Below are 16636 nucleotides of genomic sequence, written 5' to 3'. Positions count from 1 at the left end.
AAAACTTTAAGGAATCATTTTAAAGATTAGATATGTAAACTAGCGATTAGCTAAGTGATACTTCGTCCATTAGATACACGTTTCCATTATGTATTAATATAGTGACAAGTACTAATAAACAGCATTATATCTCACAGCACATGACAGTAAGCCTAAATCTCATAACGAACCAAATAGGACACATGATTATTAATAATAACTCAAAGCGGTTATGATTTTTAAATACTCTACCTCTGATATACTGTGGCTTTTCAGCTGGAAACATTACCATTGGTTAAAATCAACTCCTAATATTTATTATTATCACTATTCCATTTCTGTTTCGTACACGAAGGAAAATGTTCACACGCTGGGAAGGTAAGCTATTAGTCTAAAGAAAAGAAGGAGAAATAGCGTTTCTGCAATACAATTGGATAAAATTCAGCCAAACCTTCAGGGAAAAGGAAATTACAGAAAATTGTGGAAAACTGAAGAAATTGTCGTCTATCTTCCGAGAGTCAATGTTTCAGAGCGCATTGCAAATTATTTGTTTTTTTGAACAAAAATTGGATCTAGGGAGAGAAGACACAACAATAGATCCAAAAAATTTGAATTGCAACTACGGCGTGCAGCTTTAACCGCTTCCCCCGTTTCAGCCATTACGGCGTTTCAGCCGCTTAAACTTTTCTATGCTGATTAGAGAATCGGTTTAAACAATGCGATAAGAGTGAAATCAAGTGGTGAAATGTGCAAAATAATTTTACCCCATAAGCGCACTGTTGATCTTTGCCCTAACACCCCTAAATGATTAAAGATTTACTTATAATAAACATTTTGGGCAGAGGGGGGGGGGGGTGGGGCAACGTAATATTGAATATTGTAAAGGGGGGAGGGGAAAAGGCAGTGTAATGTTGTTAACCTGGGTGGGGGGGGGGGCATATATTGAAACGGGACATAACATCGGTTATGATGACGTATTGTGCATATGCAAAAAAAAGAGATTCGAATTGGTGCTATATTAGCTCAAAATACATTGACAACAGAAGAGAGAGAACATCAATCTTTTGTGAGTAAACCAAAAGGTAAAATTTAGGGTTCTTTAATATCTTCAATAATTGTTATTCATCGGCAGAACTGCTCCAAAAGACCGAAAGTTACAGCCTTTGAAAATAAATTATTTGTGTATCAACAGATCTAAAGTCGATATAAAATAAACCAAAGATCATATATGGCTTCCTGAAAAGCATAACTTCTTAGTTATCATAGCATGATGACAAAAATTTGCTAAGACTTGGATGGAACTAAATAAATGATTTCCATCCATATATGTTCTTGGGGTGGCAAATAATATGTACCCTCTAATTTGGGCCGGGGACACAAAATGAAGCAATCCAGTTTTGAATACGGTATCTAAGACAGCGCAACCCCGGAGTGTATTTAGTAGACTACAGGATTAATAGTTCGAGCGCTTTTTCTCGTCTCAAAAACAAACTCCAGCTGATGAGAAACTAAAATTGTATTGCCCCCTACAACTGCACTAAAGTTATGCAGTAAATATCAATTAAAAGCTTTTATCTAAGTGCGCAAAATAATTAGCTCAAGTAAAAATTATTGTTGCTATAACTGCCAAGTTACCAAAAAAACCCAAACAATTACGTTTTTATCAAACCAACAAAAAACTCGTCAAGAATATTGGAAAACGGGGAAAAACTCATTAAAATAATGCCGGATTAGCTTTGAAATAGACTTGTGTGCCGTAAAATATAGATAGAAACTGATACAGAAATGAGTTATCGCTGCCACCTTAAAAACTTTAAATCAAAATTTAATTAAAACGCATCATTGAGAACATTTTGGGTGCAAAGGGAGAGGTTCAAACCCTAATTTCCCGCGTAAAAATCGGAAGTTTTAACCACTCGGCTATCAATCCCTGGTCACCACTTATCTAACAATCGGTAATCTTCTAGCGACAGACATAATTTGTGAATGCGAGAAATTGAGGTCAGGCAAAAAAAATCAAGTGTAAAAAATTCACTGAAAAAGTTAGGCGAAAGAATGCTATAGAACAAAAATAAAACGAAAACGAGCCTCAGACGACGGAACAAAAACCCATAGGAAAAACAATTCTGCAAACGACACGAAGTAGAAAATTGACCATCCTAACAGACCTGATATGCCTCCTATATGAATACAGAAAGGATTTTGAAACAATCAAATGAGAAAAAGTAACTGACAAAAAATGATTAAGCATCTGATAAAAAAACTTACTGAAGTTGAGATTCCAAAACATTAGGCCTTGGCAAAAGACCTTCTAATACAAGTAGTTTGCAACAATGTGATACCAATTTACAAAAGCAGCTAAGAAGTCATCCAAACATGAAAAGCTTGAATCTATAAGTTGCTATTTGCTCCAGATGGTAAAAATGCTTTCAGATACACTTTTTCTAGTTAAGATAAAGATACAAACACCATTACTTGAACAATTTGAAGATTAAACTAGAAAACTGCTTTGAAATCGCCGCACCTGATAATAAAAATAGCTCGCTCAGCAAAATGTTCAGACACCTACTTTTCTCGATCTCTATGAAAAAAGGAGCAAAACATAAAACCATTCTCTCTTCTCTATAGCATATTGCCCTAAGTATTTTGTTTTCACGCACCTCACTTCCTGTTTGAAATAAACTCCAACAATCTTACCGATAGAAAAAAAGATTGGCTTCACCAATACTCCTCTTGGAGTCGTCAAAAAGCAAGAAAACCACAAGATAGCGACGTTCAGTTTATAAAATGTCGCAGCCATAGAAATATATAAATCGAGTTTTAAAAAAATGATTCGATACTTTTTTATTTGAAACGTTGTAATAAAAGATCAATTAAGCGGATGAGAACTAACTCAGCCGCTCAGAAATCATCTAGACGACAATTCTGATCTTGTCAAGATAAAATAGTCAAGTGTGAAGAGTAAACGAGAAGAAATCAAATCGAAAAAGAAACGGACAGGACATGGAGTATATGTTTGACTACTGCTTTCCGAAATAAAAAAAATACCAATGGATTGAAGCGAGGCCGAGATATTTTAGCACGCGTTTATATAGTTGTTGGAAAATACAAAAATTCACTTTTATCAACATTATAGTAAACGGTTGAAGAAAACTTCAGTATAAAGGAAGTAGTACTAAATATTACGTCCAAAGTCTTATAATCACGTTAAAAATGAATTCAATCTAGCTTCGTCTTAATTCTCAAATAATGTCCACCCAGTCGGATATAACATGTATATGAAATTGGCCAGTTTCTTATTTAGAACGGAATTAACCATCTTGAGAAAAAAATAAAAGAAGAGGAGACATTTCGAACAGTTTATAACGCAATTCTAAAAACTATTTTTGATATGGTTGATCGGATTAAACGTGTCCTCGTAAATTAACAGTCAAAATTATTTTATATAGTTATATTATTTTCCCATCTTTATACTGTTGAATCTATTTGCTAGACTTTGTGGGAGTTAAAACACATCTCTGGGATTTTTTTATCATAATGGTTGTATAATAAAATAATGAACGCAAGGGGGGTCTTAAAAAGATGAGGGAAAAGAAACAATCATTTTTTCATTAACCATAAAATTCTCTGCTGGTCTTAAGTTAAAAATTAATGTCTCAAAATAAATTTTACTCCTAAATGATTGAGCATACAATATTTAAAGAATAAGCTGAATCATGAATGATAGATAAAATTATTTCAATGGCTGCAGAAAAAGAAATGAACAAAAAGCGAACTGTATAACTAGTCCAAAACTCTGTGCGATAATAAAAGTGGATACCAAAAAATGTTTCGATGGGAAAAAACTCACAACACTAGCAAAAAACAGCAAGAGTTATACCACCAGCAACCGAACTAAAAAACGAAACATTCTTGAAAATTGAATCAAATATGCCCAAATATGCCCAATAGTTAGATATCTATTTATACAATTTTAGTTAATCATAAAATTCTCGTCAGTTCTATTCACCTCAATACCAGCCTTATTTTTTAGTTTCGTTGTTGATTTCAAGTCTTACGACCAAATGAAACTACTATTTGCTTATACAACGCTCATAAGGTACAAAAACTTTAGTCCAAAAATTTCCCACCTAAATTTGTCGATTCAGATAGATTTGGAGCAGTTAAGCCTAGATGACTGATTTCAACTTTCAAATCTTACCTTGCTGGCAAGTGAGCCCTGTGAACCCGTCCCGACATTTGCAGATGAATCGGTTCCAGCCTTCAAAGCAGGTACCCCCATTACGACAGACGGAGTTGTTTTTGTTGTTTTTGCACTTAGTCCCGTCAGAGTAGACACAGTCTATCTCGATGTCCCCCTGGTGCTTCTGCTCAATGTACCTTGTCAGGTCCACCACCCCACCATTCAGCTTGAAGTTGCCCACACATCCCATGAAGTTGAAGCCGCGTTGGGCTAAAATGACCGCCAACTTCCCTAACAAACTTTCCAGATTTAGAGAGACAACTTAAGTTCATGACTTAATTCTGATGTTAGATTCACTGTTTAGTTCTGGTATGAGCTAGAAAATGACTGCGATATTCTCTAACAAACTTCCCAGATTTAGAGAGCCAACTTATGTTCATGACTTAATTCTGATGTTAGATTCACTGTTTAGTTCTGGTATGAGCTAGAAAATGACCGCGATATTCTCTAACAAACTTCCCAGCTTTAGAGAGACAACTTAAGTTCATGACTTAACTCTGTTGTTAGAATCGCGGTTTATTTCGTGGTATGAGCTAGAACTATTCTTTATGACAGTTAACAGAGGGGTGGTTTTAACCCCTCCACACCCTCCCCCTCACCCTCCTCCTCCTCCTCCTGCCCCCCCCCCCCCCCCGGTAACTTATGCGCCCCCATGCTATGGAACACGTGCCATTACATTGTAGACCATTTTGTGGTAACATAGTACGGCGGGGTAACATATTACATAATAGGGCGGGGAGCACAAACGCAAAAAATCAGTATCAAGTTTGGCTTGATCAGTTTAAAGCAGTGAATGCACGTGTTTGGCGTGAAAAGTCAGGAGAAATCAATCTGAGAAAAACTAAATTGGCGTGAACAAAAGCTGGGCGTGACAAACTGTTACCGATCATGTACAATAACTTACCCGACCACATTTGCCTAGGAATCGAGTACCGATCGTTCACTGGACTTCTGTCAATTCCGCCAACATGCAGAGGTCCTTCGAGATCCAGTGCACCTTTTACAACACCCATGTCATCCTTTGTCGGCCCCACATTGACTGTGGTCGATCTGGCATCTAACAGGAACTCGTACCGAGCTCCCAACCGTATTACTGTGACGTCATGCCATTGGGCATCTGTTAATCTTTGGCTGAAAAAAACACCTCTGAAAATATCTACATTTAGAGCAAAATTAGCAAAAAGGGGTTCAAAACCCGAGCAAAACTTCTAAGACACGAAATCTCATTCACAAAGGATTAATGTTGCATGACGACAAAAATAAATACATGAATAAGATAAATGACTTGTAAGACAACAGGCTACAAACTCTTGTTCTAAATTTAGCCTAATCCTCTTATCAGGAAACAAAGAACCAGAAAATATATACCATTCCCTTTCAGACTAGCAGTACAAAAACCGATGACAGAAAACTCAAAGAGATGAAAACCGTAATTTAGATAAAATAAATGACCTTATGATCAGGTTACGAAATATTCCAGAAATTGTATATGATTAATCAATATTCTAGGGAAAATAATTAGACAGTGATCTAGCAGTTGACACAGAAACTTCAATTTAAAAACTCAGTAATTATTGCAAAAATGAGAAAAGTGACGTTTGATCGAAAAAAATTCACACGAAGAGTCACTACACTAAGAGCAGAAAGTACATCAAGCAAAAAGTTAAGTTAAAAAACTGACGCATCAAAGAAAAACATGCTTTAAATGTATCGTGAACAAATCGTTGACAGCGAAAGAAACAGTTACAGCACATGAAATGCAATCAACCGTCGTATTCAGAAAATTTTAAAACATTTGTGATCATACTTTTAGCTTATATCTTCACGATCAATAGTTTGACAAAAATGTCAGTAAATTGACAAAAATAAACAAAATAGGCGGAATAAAAGAAACCTTGTCGGCCCCCTAAGTCATAGAAACAAATAATATGGAATCTTTAGCTTGGAAAAAATTATAGCAAATCTAATCATAATTTTAGATGTTAAGGTATTAAAAAACAAAATGATCAACCGAAACACTGCAAAACACATGGGAGTGGGCAAAAATATTAAAAATAAAATCGACACAACGGTTTGAGGAACAAATTATTTTTTAAAAAGTGACAACTTCCAGTATTGATGTCATTATTCCAAAAATTGGTATCCGAAAAAATGAAATAACAAACCTGAACGCTAACAAAGAAACGTGTCTGTCACCAAAAGCCATCAAGAAATTTAAAAGTAAAAAAACTTGAAAAATTTAAACAGACGTTGCAATATTGTCAATGAAGTTAACATTGTTAAAAATTTTACAAATAAAAAATCAGCAACATTTCAGCAACAGAAAAATCAGAAACAAAAGCGACAAAAAATTTATTACAAAAATTATGTACTAACTTGCTGCAAATCTTCAGCGTTAAAATCTTTCATGATTAAAGGCTTTCCAAAATTTAATCATTTGAAAACATTTGATGTTTGAGTTGTTGCTACTAGCAAAAAACGTATCTCAAAAGTAATTTCCAAAAAAGTCAAAATTTAAAAGCACCTCAATCGATCTATCGGGAACTCGAAAATGGTATCTTGATAAGAACATGCACTCTGCAAAAACTGAAAAGCTGTTAGATTTCTCTAATCAGCGTAGAATACGCCCCGCGACATAATGCAACTCTAAGAACCGCCCTTCACAACATGATTTTATATCTATTCTACAGTTGAGGTAATCGCATACTTAGACTAGTAAGGCGTAAGGTTCTGAGAGAACTTTTCAGCAACTTCTGGCTTTACCAGTATATCCCATTTTTGAGAACGAAAAGTCAAATGGATCAAACAAAGAACAATTAGACAAAAAGTCGGTAGTACGAAAAAGCGCATATAGAACCAGCAGGACTATATAATTGCTAAGTTTCGTTTGAGACCAATTAAGCAAAAAACAGATGTTTGAGATTTTTTTATCCGTTAAAATGGCAATACGAAAAAAACAGCCCAATAGTATTGTACAATAATTCAAGTGGCCAATAATACCATCCAACTATGAAACTAAATTTCACAGCAAAACTTTAAACCATTTTAAATTAAACCACATTGTGGTCAAACTTGAAAAAAATGACAAGACAGAATGCTTCTCGTGATTATCATTTTTCTTCAAACTACAGTTGATTGAAAATTTTAAACCAACTTAAAGTTAACAAAGGCACATTTCAAACTTTAATAATTTGGGAAAAAACACACATTAAGACTACTACTTTTCGGCACTCCTTAATGATATCACTAGAACTTGAAGTACTCAGTTCAGTTCACTAATAACTCGATACGTCAAAAAGCAGAAGTCTTAAATACACGGAACATAAAAACGCCCACAATTCTATTTTGAAAGCAATCGCCCACGAGGAACGATAGTTTAAGATAATGTTTCAAAGTGAGATTTGAACAAGTGCGATTTAGCTGCAATCCTCGGGCTCTGCTCAGCTTACTGTGTCTTTCCCATTATAGCCCCTAATGAAATTATAGTCCCTCCATCATAGTATATTTATGGTTAATGGCGGGGAGGGGGATATACGTTAAATGGCCACTAAGCTGGGGGGGGGGGGCTATTATGGGGAAGACTCCACTTCCTGGTACCACTTACTCTGATCGGCTGTTTATGATTCCTCTAGTGGCGTTGGCCTCTCCATTGTCAACTGCGTAGAAGAGATACCCATCGTACAACTCAATTCCGAAGAAATCTTTTGTCTTCAGACCTCCGTCGTTGTACAGTAGCACCCCGAATGGCTCGTTCGTCCTAAATTAAAACTTTGTTGAATTTACAGACAATTTGGGATGTTTTTTAATGCGTTTAAAAAAAAGAACATTGTTAATTTCCTCTGGTACACATAAGAATAAAAAGCAAATGGTAAAAGAGGCAATGTAAAGTTAAGAATATAACATTATGTAAAATTACAAAATCATTAAATTACTTAACTAAAAACTTGACCTTACATTAGTAAAAAATGGCCTAAAATGCGAGCATAAAATGTTCTCACAATTTTATATGTACATCATGAGGATTAGAGAATAAAATTAAAATCTAATGCTCTCAATGTCATCTTTTATATCAGTTACTTTTGGGTCCTTCAAAAATTCTTTCCAAAAATATTCTTTCAGTTCTTTTTTTTAAGAGAAAGTTCTTTCGATGTTGTTTTCCGTCTAATATTAGAAGTAGACTATTAAAAATTGGAATGGCTTGTGCAATTAAAGAATCAGTTATAAACATATTGTTCTTTCTTATATCGAACGTTATTTTTTGAACTGTCATGTTGTTTTATTCTCATGGTAGAGATAGATTCAATTTTATATGCTGGAAGATCGTTGCTGAGTAAGCGAAAAAAAATTTGAGCAATGATATTTCAAGAGAAAAAAACTGGCAATATTTTACTGCGAAGTTTGAGATCTGTAGACCGATCGTATTTTCTCCTATTAAAAATGGTTTTTATTCCCCAATTCAATTTGTTTTTCTAAAGTTGTGAGTAATGACTTTTGCAACCCTATCAAAATTAGAGCGGAATAATGTAGATGACTTATTACTATTGCATTACGTAATAAGACTTTCGTTTTCTCTGGTAAACTTTTACTTAGTGTATTCAAAACTTTTATTCCACAAGCCATTCTCTGAAGAATCTTTTTCACTTCTCCATCAAATTTTAGTTTGCTATCAATAATTACGCGAAGATACTTCACACTATTTGATTCTGCTATTATTTCATTGTCGACATTCAGAACAGTATTTGTTAACCTCTTCCTGGTGCTGAACACAATATATTCTGTTTTTTGTTTGTTCAACACTAACTGGGACTTCGCAAAAAAATCAATAATTTTTGAGATGTTATGTTCAAGTTTTGTTTTTGACAATATTTCATCAGTGTCGGATGTAAAAAGAAAAATGTCGTCTGCGTACTGGACGACCGTGCGATCCTTTTCTACAATCTTTGCTAAATCGTTGACGTAAATGTTAAATAATAGAGGTCCTAAAATAGTACCTTGTGGAACTCCTCTTTTCAAATTTATCCAATCTGATTCAATTCCATTCGCGACAAATCTTTGCCTTCTTTCACTCAAATAACTCGCTATTAAATTGGTAGCATGTTCGTCAAAACCTATATTTTCAAGTCTCCGTAACAGTATTTTGTGGTTTATAGAATCAAAAGCCTTTGAAAGATCTAAAAACGCACCTGTAACAGTTTTTTCATGTTGAGTTCTAATCTTATTTGTTCTGTCGATTTCAGGATAGCATCAATTGTTGAAACTTGTTTTCTATAACCAAATTGACTAAAAGACAATAATTGCTCCCTCTCTAGGAAACTTGTGATTTGTGAACGGAACGCCTTTTCAAAAATTTTTGACAAAGCAGAAGTGACAGAAATAGGCCTATAATTGAGTGGGTCTTCGGGATTTCCTTTTTTGAAGAGTGGAGTTACACAAGCATTTTTAAGATCTTCTGGAAATTTTCCTTCTGTAATGAACTGATTAATGAGATAACATAGTGGTTCCGCTAGCGCTGCTTTAGCGTCTTTTATTGCCCAAGCTGGTATTTTTGAAGGACCGACTGGTTTACTTGTATTCAATGAATCTATGAGCACATTTGTTTCCTTGGTTGTTATATATCGGAACTTGAAACACTTTCTCGGAGCAGATTTTGGAGGAATGTTATTTGTTTGTTGCAAGCCAATGAACTCCCCTAGAGTAGAAAATCTGTAATTTAGAAGATTTGCAATTTCCATAGGCTTTGTTATCTTATTACCAAAACAGTGTAATAAAGATTGAATTCTTGTTTGAGTCTTTTCTTTATTACGAAGATCTTGAATGAATTTCCATCTGGCTTTCTCACTGCTTAACTCCATAAAACTTGAGAGAAGTTGTTTTTCTTTTTAACGAATTAAATCGTTTTTAGTTTCATCATCGCTAATTCTTGAAAATTGTCTTTTTGTTTTCTCACAAAGCCATTTTTCTTGAAGCAAAAATTTTGGTTTGTCTTTACTAATATAACAGGCTTTAATTGGAGCATGTAGTGCTAATGCTCTTTCAATAATTCTTTGAAATTATAATAACATTAAATCTCCCGTCACTGCACCGTAAAAGTGTCCCCAGTCTGAATTTTCAATAAAATTTTGATTAGTCATCGAGTATACCCTCCATTGATTTTATTTGGAAATTAAGGAAAATGGGCCCACCTGACTTTTGCCCAGCAAACCTCGGAAGGTCGAAATTTGATACAGAAATAGATAAATAATGTCATCAGAGATCTCAAAACACTGAATCGACTGCAGCTCAGACAAATTATCACAAAATTGTTATTCCTGAAACATTCATATTCATGCTTTCAGTTAGGCTGAGATATTTTTTTAAAACCTGAACTAGAATCACAGAAAAACCTGCATTGAAACTGAAACCTGCAAAAATCATTGGAAAACTTTTGGATCTATTTGGTTTCGAATCCCCCCTTGTTTTTAGTGCCCCATTTACAAAATATGTAATATTATAAAGCAAGCACTGGTGCCTGGGGGCGTAAAAGTAATATGCTCACTAAGCTGAGGGCGGAGCAGAATAGATCTAAATTTTCTTCACAAAACTGTGAGTCTTGAAAGTGGACTGTCAACATTAGTCATAACATTGGTTAATATATTAAGTCTCATTTGATCGTTTTAATTACTCTTAAATAAAGCCCTGAAAACTTGCAAATGGGCACGTTTAATGTGCATATAACATTAAATTCATAAACAAATCAATTGTAATGGGAACATAGAAACGACTCTAGGGAAAACATACCCGGCAGATTGCCGGAAAATAGCCGCCGTTGATTCCCATAACTCTATTGGGATTGAAAGAAAAGAAAATATCAACAAAAATTGATTTTTGTATAAAAAAACATTTTTAAGTGCGATTTATTTTGATGTCATTTCGTAATTGAACATACTCCTGTCTCTCAGTGAGAGGCTACAGGGTCTAGTATCAATACCAAAGCATTATAGATAGTAACTAAAAGTTATGAGAACAAAGTTCAAGTACCGGGCATCTAAAAATGGGCTTTATGGGTTTATCCCGTTTCTATTTCTGACTTTGATTTTTTATACTGACTCTCTTCATTTTGAATTGCTTTGCTGAGCAGCTGCTGCTTAAAAGGACTTTGAGCAGAATGACAGAAGAGTGAAACAAGCCTAGAGAAGTCAAAAAGATTTCACGCAAAATGTCGAAAAAGCGGCAAAATGGGTAAAGCAAAAAAAAAGTTCGACGAAGTAAAAAAAAACACAGCAGGACAAGTCCTGACGAACAATTCAAAGAATTTTCATTGACCAAACAAAAAACTAGACCAAGAACGGACTGAATGGATTGGGAAAACCATTTAGAAAAAAAACCGCTCCAAAAAATCGAAAAAAAATGTAAAAATCAAAGTGAAATTGCCGCATGTGAACAAAAAACCACTAGCGAGAAAGCGAATTTTTGTTCAAAAACAGTTCTCTCACTCTACTTTAAATTTAGAGCAAAAAATTTCACGCCGCAAAACCACTCGCTTTTTCGCTCCACTTCCTGTTTCGGCGTGACCAAAATCACTACTCCAATTTGACTTCAAAAATCATGAAAATGTGTGAACAGATCTTAAAAAAATAGGAGCGCTATAATAGCCGGCTGAGAAGATGAGGGCGGCTATTAAAAAGAATAGATCCGCTTTTTTTGTACAAAAGTGGGCAAGATTTAGATGTAATTTCACTTGAAGCGCAATGGATTATATTTTTTTTAGTTTCCAATGACACCAATTTTCAAACAAAAGCAAACAAAGTGTAAAAGCAATGGATTGTATAAGAAAAAGTTATATATCCTAATTAAGATTTTTGGCAAACGAGGCTGTTTAGCTAATATTCCACAAGAAAAATCACACATTAAAGTCAGAAGGACAATACTCATAAAGAGTCATAAATTTGGTCTTTGAAACACATTCACTGATTTATTCGGAACTTTTTATTTTACCCTAAAAACCGAAAATCATAGCTCAAAATGGCCAACAGTTCTCTGTTGGGTCATATAATTTGTGCTCAATTATATATTGGTCGTTATTATCAATGGACACTATTTCATTGCCAAATTTGGAAAAAAAGACCAGCAGAACATTATGTCAGAACCTCTTTTTCTTGAGCCGTGTACAGCTGTAGTTTAAATTGAAAAAAAAGACAATGGGAATATTTCCAAAAGAAAAAAGTAAATATAGGAATTTCAGAAACCGCTTGGAGAAAAACTTTCAAAAACTGTTTACTCTATCGGTTTATACTTACCAACAACCAGAATTCAATTAGTCCAAGAATTGTTCCGTTTTAAAGAAAGAAATACGGATACATATAAAATTGGGCTACTTTGAGAATATTATTTCTTACAGAAAAGTCAGCACAAACTCTGAAGTAAATCATTGACCAACTGGTAGCATCAATTGAAAACTGATTTAAAATCTGAATTGAAAAATTATTCTGAAATGTTTTCTGAAAGGTTTAAAATAACTAATTCACAATTTAATTAAAATAATCAGCAGCAGGCACTCGCATAACATCTTACATAACAGTTAGAAAATTTTTTCTATATGATTGCACCGATTGTCTTAAAAATAATTACATTTATAATTACCGACAGTGAAGAAAAAATCCACAATGTTGTTCACAAGAGAAAAAATTGCTCAATTGTCACGCGCGTTAATGGTTTTTGTGTTCGAGAAAACTCTATCATATACGGCTGAGCTCGACTTACTGACAGCAATTTGTCTATTTTACATCATTTAAAAGTTTCAACAAGTTCTGGACGCCCACGTTTCAGTACCGTTATGAACACAACGCCAGATCAATCAGTCTTTGTTCTCATATAGGTATACAAATATAGGTTCTCATATAGGTACGTTTTTAGGTAACAAAAAACAAAAAAGTGAAATTTTTGCAATTTCGGCCTTTTTGAAAAACAATGTCTTCAATATATGTGCTATTCTTAAAGGAAATGAAAAACGGTTTTATGACGTAGTCTTGATATTGTGTATCTACAAAAACAGGGCTTTCAGTGCCTAAAAGAAACAAATATCCGATGAACTCTTTAGTTTGTAACAAATTGCCGATCCGATTGTTCTTAAGGGGACAAAAAATCATTTAGCTTTTAACTTTTGTTTTAGTTGACAATTTCAGGACGCGGAGTCAATTTCAAAAGCAGCGCTCTTCTCTCAGAAACATGTTCAATGTTTCTGAAAAAGGAAAACAATTTCAAAAACTATTGTGTATTCTGCTATATACATTTGACACAAAATTATTGAGCAATCAATTAAGCGTAAAAAAAACTTTCCTTAGGCAGCATTATCAATTTTACGAGCATTTTTGAAAAACAAACTTGATTGATTAATTTTCTCAAAATAAAAAAAATTAGGTTTTCTTCATGCCTTGCTTTCAAGTGGTCTAAGTTTTGCTTGATTATCAATCCCTAAAAAAAATTTACACATAAAAAAATCAAGGAAACGGCCACATTTGCTGAGAAAAAGTCAACAGCAAAGATGTCAGAAATTTAAAACAGTTCTCTTAATTAAAAGTTGTCATTTCAGAATTAAGTTAACGTCTTAAGATACTCATTGCATTTTTAAACTACATGTAACTTCAGGAGATGGAAAAATTCAACGAAAGTCTATTGAAGACAAAAAATGTGTCTCAGCTTCAGTACCCCAGTCGAGACCAGACCGACATTTGCAAGAATCTGCTAGAAAATTGCAAAAAAAACTAAACTGTTCATCTTGCAAGATTTGACAGGAAAATTGTTATCTTGCCAGATTTGGTAGAAGAATGGTTATGTTGCAAGATCTGGAATAAAAATGGTTATCTTGCAAGATTCTTGCAGGTTCGTTCCGGTCGAGCTCTCCTCTGATTGGCTCTCACTCATGCAATACATTTAATTTCGAGCAGAAATTTACAAAGATTCAGTTGCGTTTTTTTCAGAAATATAATGAAAATAAATAGATTTCATATCTTGAAATATAAATTAACTGAAGAAAACAATGTAAAATCTTCAATTGAGCACTATAAGCTCAAAATGAATAACTTTTAAAGTTTTGTTCCTTCGACTTTATCTAGATTTACAGTTACACGTTTAGATTAGGTTTTCTGGCAAAAATGTGAACCAAAATTCTAAATCCATTCGAGCAAATCTCTTGCTGTCAGAATTAAAGAATAGAAATTAATTAATGAATTCATCCTGCAGGATATTGTGCACAAAAATGGTTATATTGCACGATTTTGTCAGAAAATTGGCTATCTTGCGAGACTCCGGCAGATAAGTTGTTATCTTGCAATTTTCCGCCAGAATCTTGCAAGATAACTATTTGATTTTGACTCGGGTAGTTCAGCTGATGAAGTCGCTCTCTAAGCAGGTTGGCTTAATTGTACTTAATTGGACTGGGATGCATTATAAACCCTTGCAATTTACGACAATAGTAGATAATAATTGCTTATGTTTTAAAATTAGGTTCTTCTTAAATAAGAAACAATTATTTTCACAGATTAAAATTTAGAAAGCAATTTTTCAATCGATTCTTTACATCTAAGAGAGCTGCTCAGTTGTTAGAAATTGAGTAGCACTATTTGTGTCGCAAAAGATTTTCATGTTAATCCATTTGTTTTCTCAAATTCAAAAAGCATTTTCTACCATGTCAACTTAGCTATGGAAGTTCAATGCAGAAGCCAGCTGCATAACAACTAGACCAAAAAATGCACTAAACAAAAAATACAGAACAAATGAGAAACGTTAATCAATGCATTTCGACCTCTGAAAACTAACACCAAATTTATCATCAATTTCTCGATACCAAACTTAATATGAAGTGAAGTCTGAAATGTCATTTTCCTTCAGAGCGTGAGTTCTATTTTTAAGAAATGCATCTATAACACGCGAGCTACTGCATAGATAGTTTGGCTCGCCTACTTTATAACTGCGCGTTATAAAATACAACATCATCGCCATCAACTCAGTTTAACTCAGACTTTTTTGATCTCAGAAGTGGATACCCAGCATCGACCATGTCACATTCCCACTCATAAACCAAATTCATGAAACTCCAATAGAACAATTTCCGCCAACTCTTTCCTGAGCTCGCTTCAAAGTATTGCAAGAAAAAAATGATATCCGCAGAATCTAAACAGAGCTCGGATTGCGAACGCAAAACCATGAAAAAGGTAACAATGAAGCCCCACTGGCTCGCAAACGAAACTTTGACTCATTGAAAAAGAAAGCAGCAAAATCGGGTTCCGGCAGGTAAATCGTTTTTAGTAAATTTAAATATGGTTAAAATAGTTAAATTTAATGTAATATAGTAATGTGAATTTTTCCAATGAATCATTGAAATCCTTGGCGTGTTCTCTTTCTCTATCAGGCAACGCATGAATCCTTTTGGTTGAAAAAGAACCTAATACCCAATTCCTTAGCTAGCTGGCGAATTAAGCTGTCAAACAAAGGTCGCAGTAAAATATCTGCTACTCCAAGAAACAAACCAACTTCCTGAAAATTCAAGGTTAGTAGCAAATTGACAAGGAACTTAAAAAACCTCCGTGGAAAATTTTCCTTATTTTGATATTCATACAGGATACTTGCACGAGTTGTTTAACTACAAACTTCGTAAAAGCTGGTTCATGGGTCGAAAACTGTTCGAAAAACAAAAAGGTACAAAAGCTCCAACTATCAGGGCTAAATTTGAGAAATTGTGGTTCCAAATTGAATAGTTAAGGAACACAGCGGTAAAATAGTAAAAAGAACAGGGGCTACAAACGTTAACGCCAAAAATAAAGATTTACTTAATGCTCAACCATTCTTTGGGGTTTTCGAGAAAAAAGTTGAAACAAGGTTCCAGTCATTTTTATGAATTCTGAACTCATTTCTCACCTGTTTAAAACTAACTTTTCATCAATGCTCAGTTCGTTAATATATTTGCTTGAAAAAGAAAAAAATTATGAGGTCTACTGTCGGTTAATTGTCATTGAAAAACGTTTAAACGATAGCATGCACCTGGTCCGAATGCTAAATCGACTGGAGAGCGACCAACAATAACTGGTTCTGCGCTGCACAATTTTTTGGGTTACACAGAATTGTAAGACCAAATCACAAAACTTTTCTTGATAACTTCTTATCTAAATTATGATCCTATTTTAAGCCACCATTCAATTTCTCTTTTCAATATTTGTGTCAATCAACAAAACAACAACCAATGTCAGCAGTGAGGAGCAACTTAATGCACTCAATCAGCAATTATTAAGTTCCCATTTTATATAATTTAGATTGTATCTGGGCGACTCTCTTTTTTGTAAATAACTCTTTACTTAATTCATTGAATGAGAGGCGAAGTGAAAGTCCAACAATTAGTGACGGGATTTTAATCACAATGGCACAAAACATATAGCAAAAAAG

At 34.2% G+C, this 16636-nt stretch overlaps 2 protein-coding genes across 2 annotated transcripts in view; both read right to left on the bottom strand.

Moving 5' to 3' along the window:
• Positions 1-16636, bottom strand: part of LOC142353425 (neurexin-1b-like) — a 304883-nt gene that overhangs the window by 101592 nt on the left and 186655 nt on the right. Inside the window, exons 7-10 of the mRNA XM_075405695.1 lie at positions 7827-7979; positions 5127-5353; positions 4181-4432; positions 232-255 (exon numbers count right to left, since the gene is read on the bottom strand). Coding sequence (XP_075261810.1) covers positions 232-255; positions 4181-4432; positions 5127-5353; positions 7827-7979 — 656 coding nt within the window. The remainder of the gene's footprint in view (positions 1-231; positions 256-4180; positions 4433-5126; positions 5354-7826; positions 7980-16636) is intronic.
• LOC142343916 (cullin-4A-like) overlaps positions 1-16636 on the bottom strand; it is a 414013-nt gene that overhangs the window by 373131 nt on the left and 24246 nt on the right. The window lies entirely within an intron of this gene.

Source organism: Convolutriloba macropyga, chromosome 1, assembly GCF_964194025.1.
Source record: "Convolutriloba macropyga chromosome 1, txConMacr16.3, whole genome shotgun sequence".
Classification (NCBI taxonomy): Eukaryota; Metazoa; Xenacoelomorpha; order Acoela; family Convolutidae; genus Convolutriloba; species Convolutriloba macropyga.
This window is presented reverse-complemented; position numbering and strand designations above follow the sequence as displayed.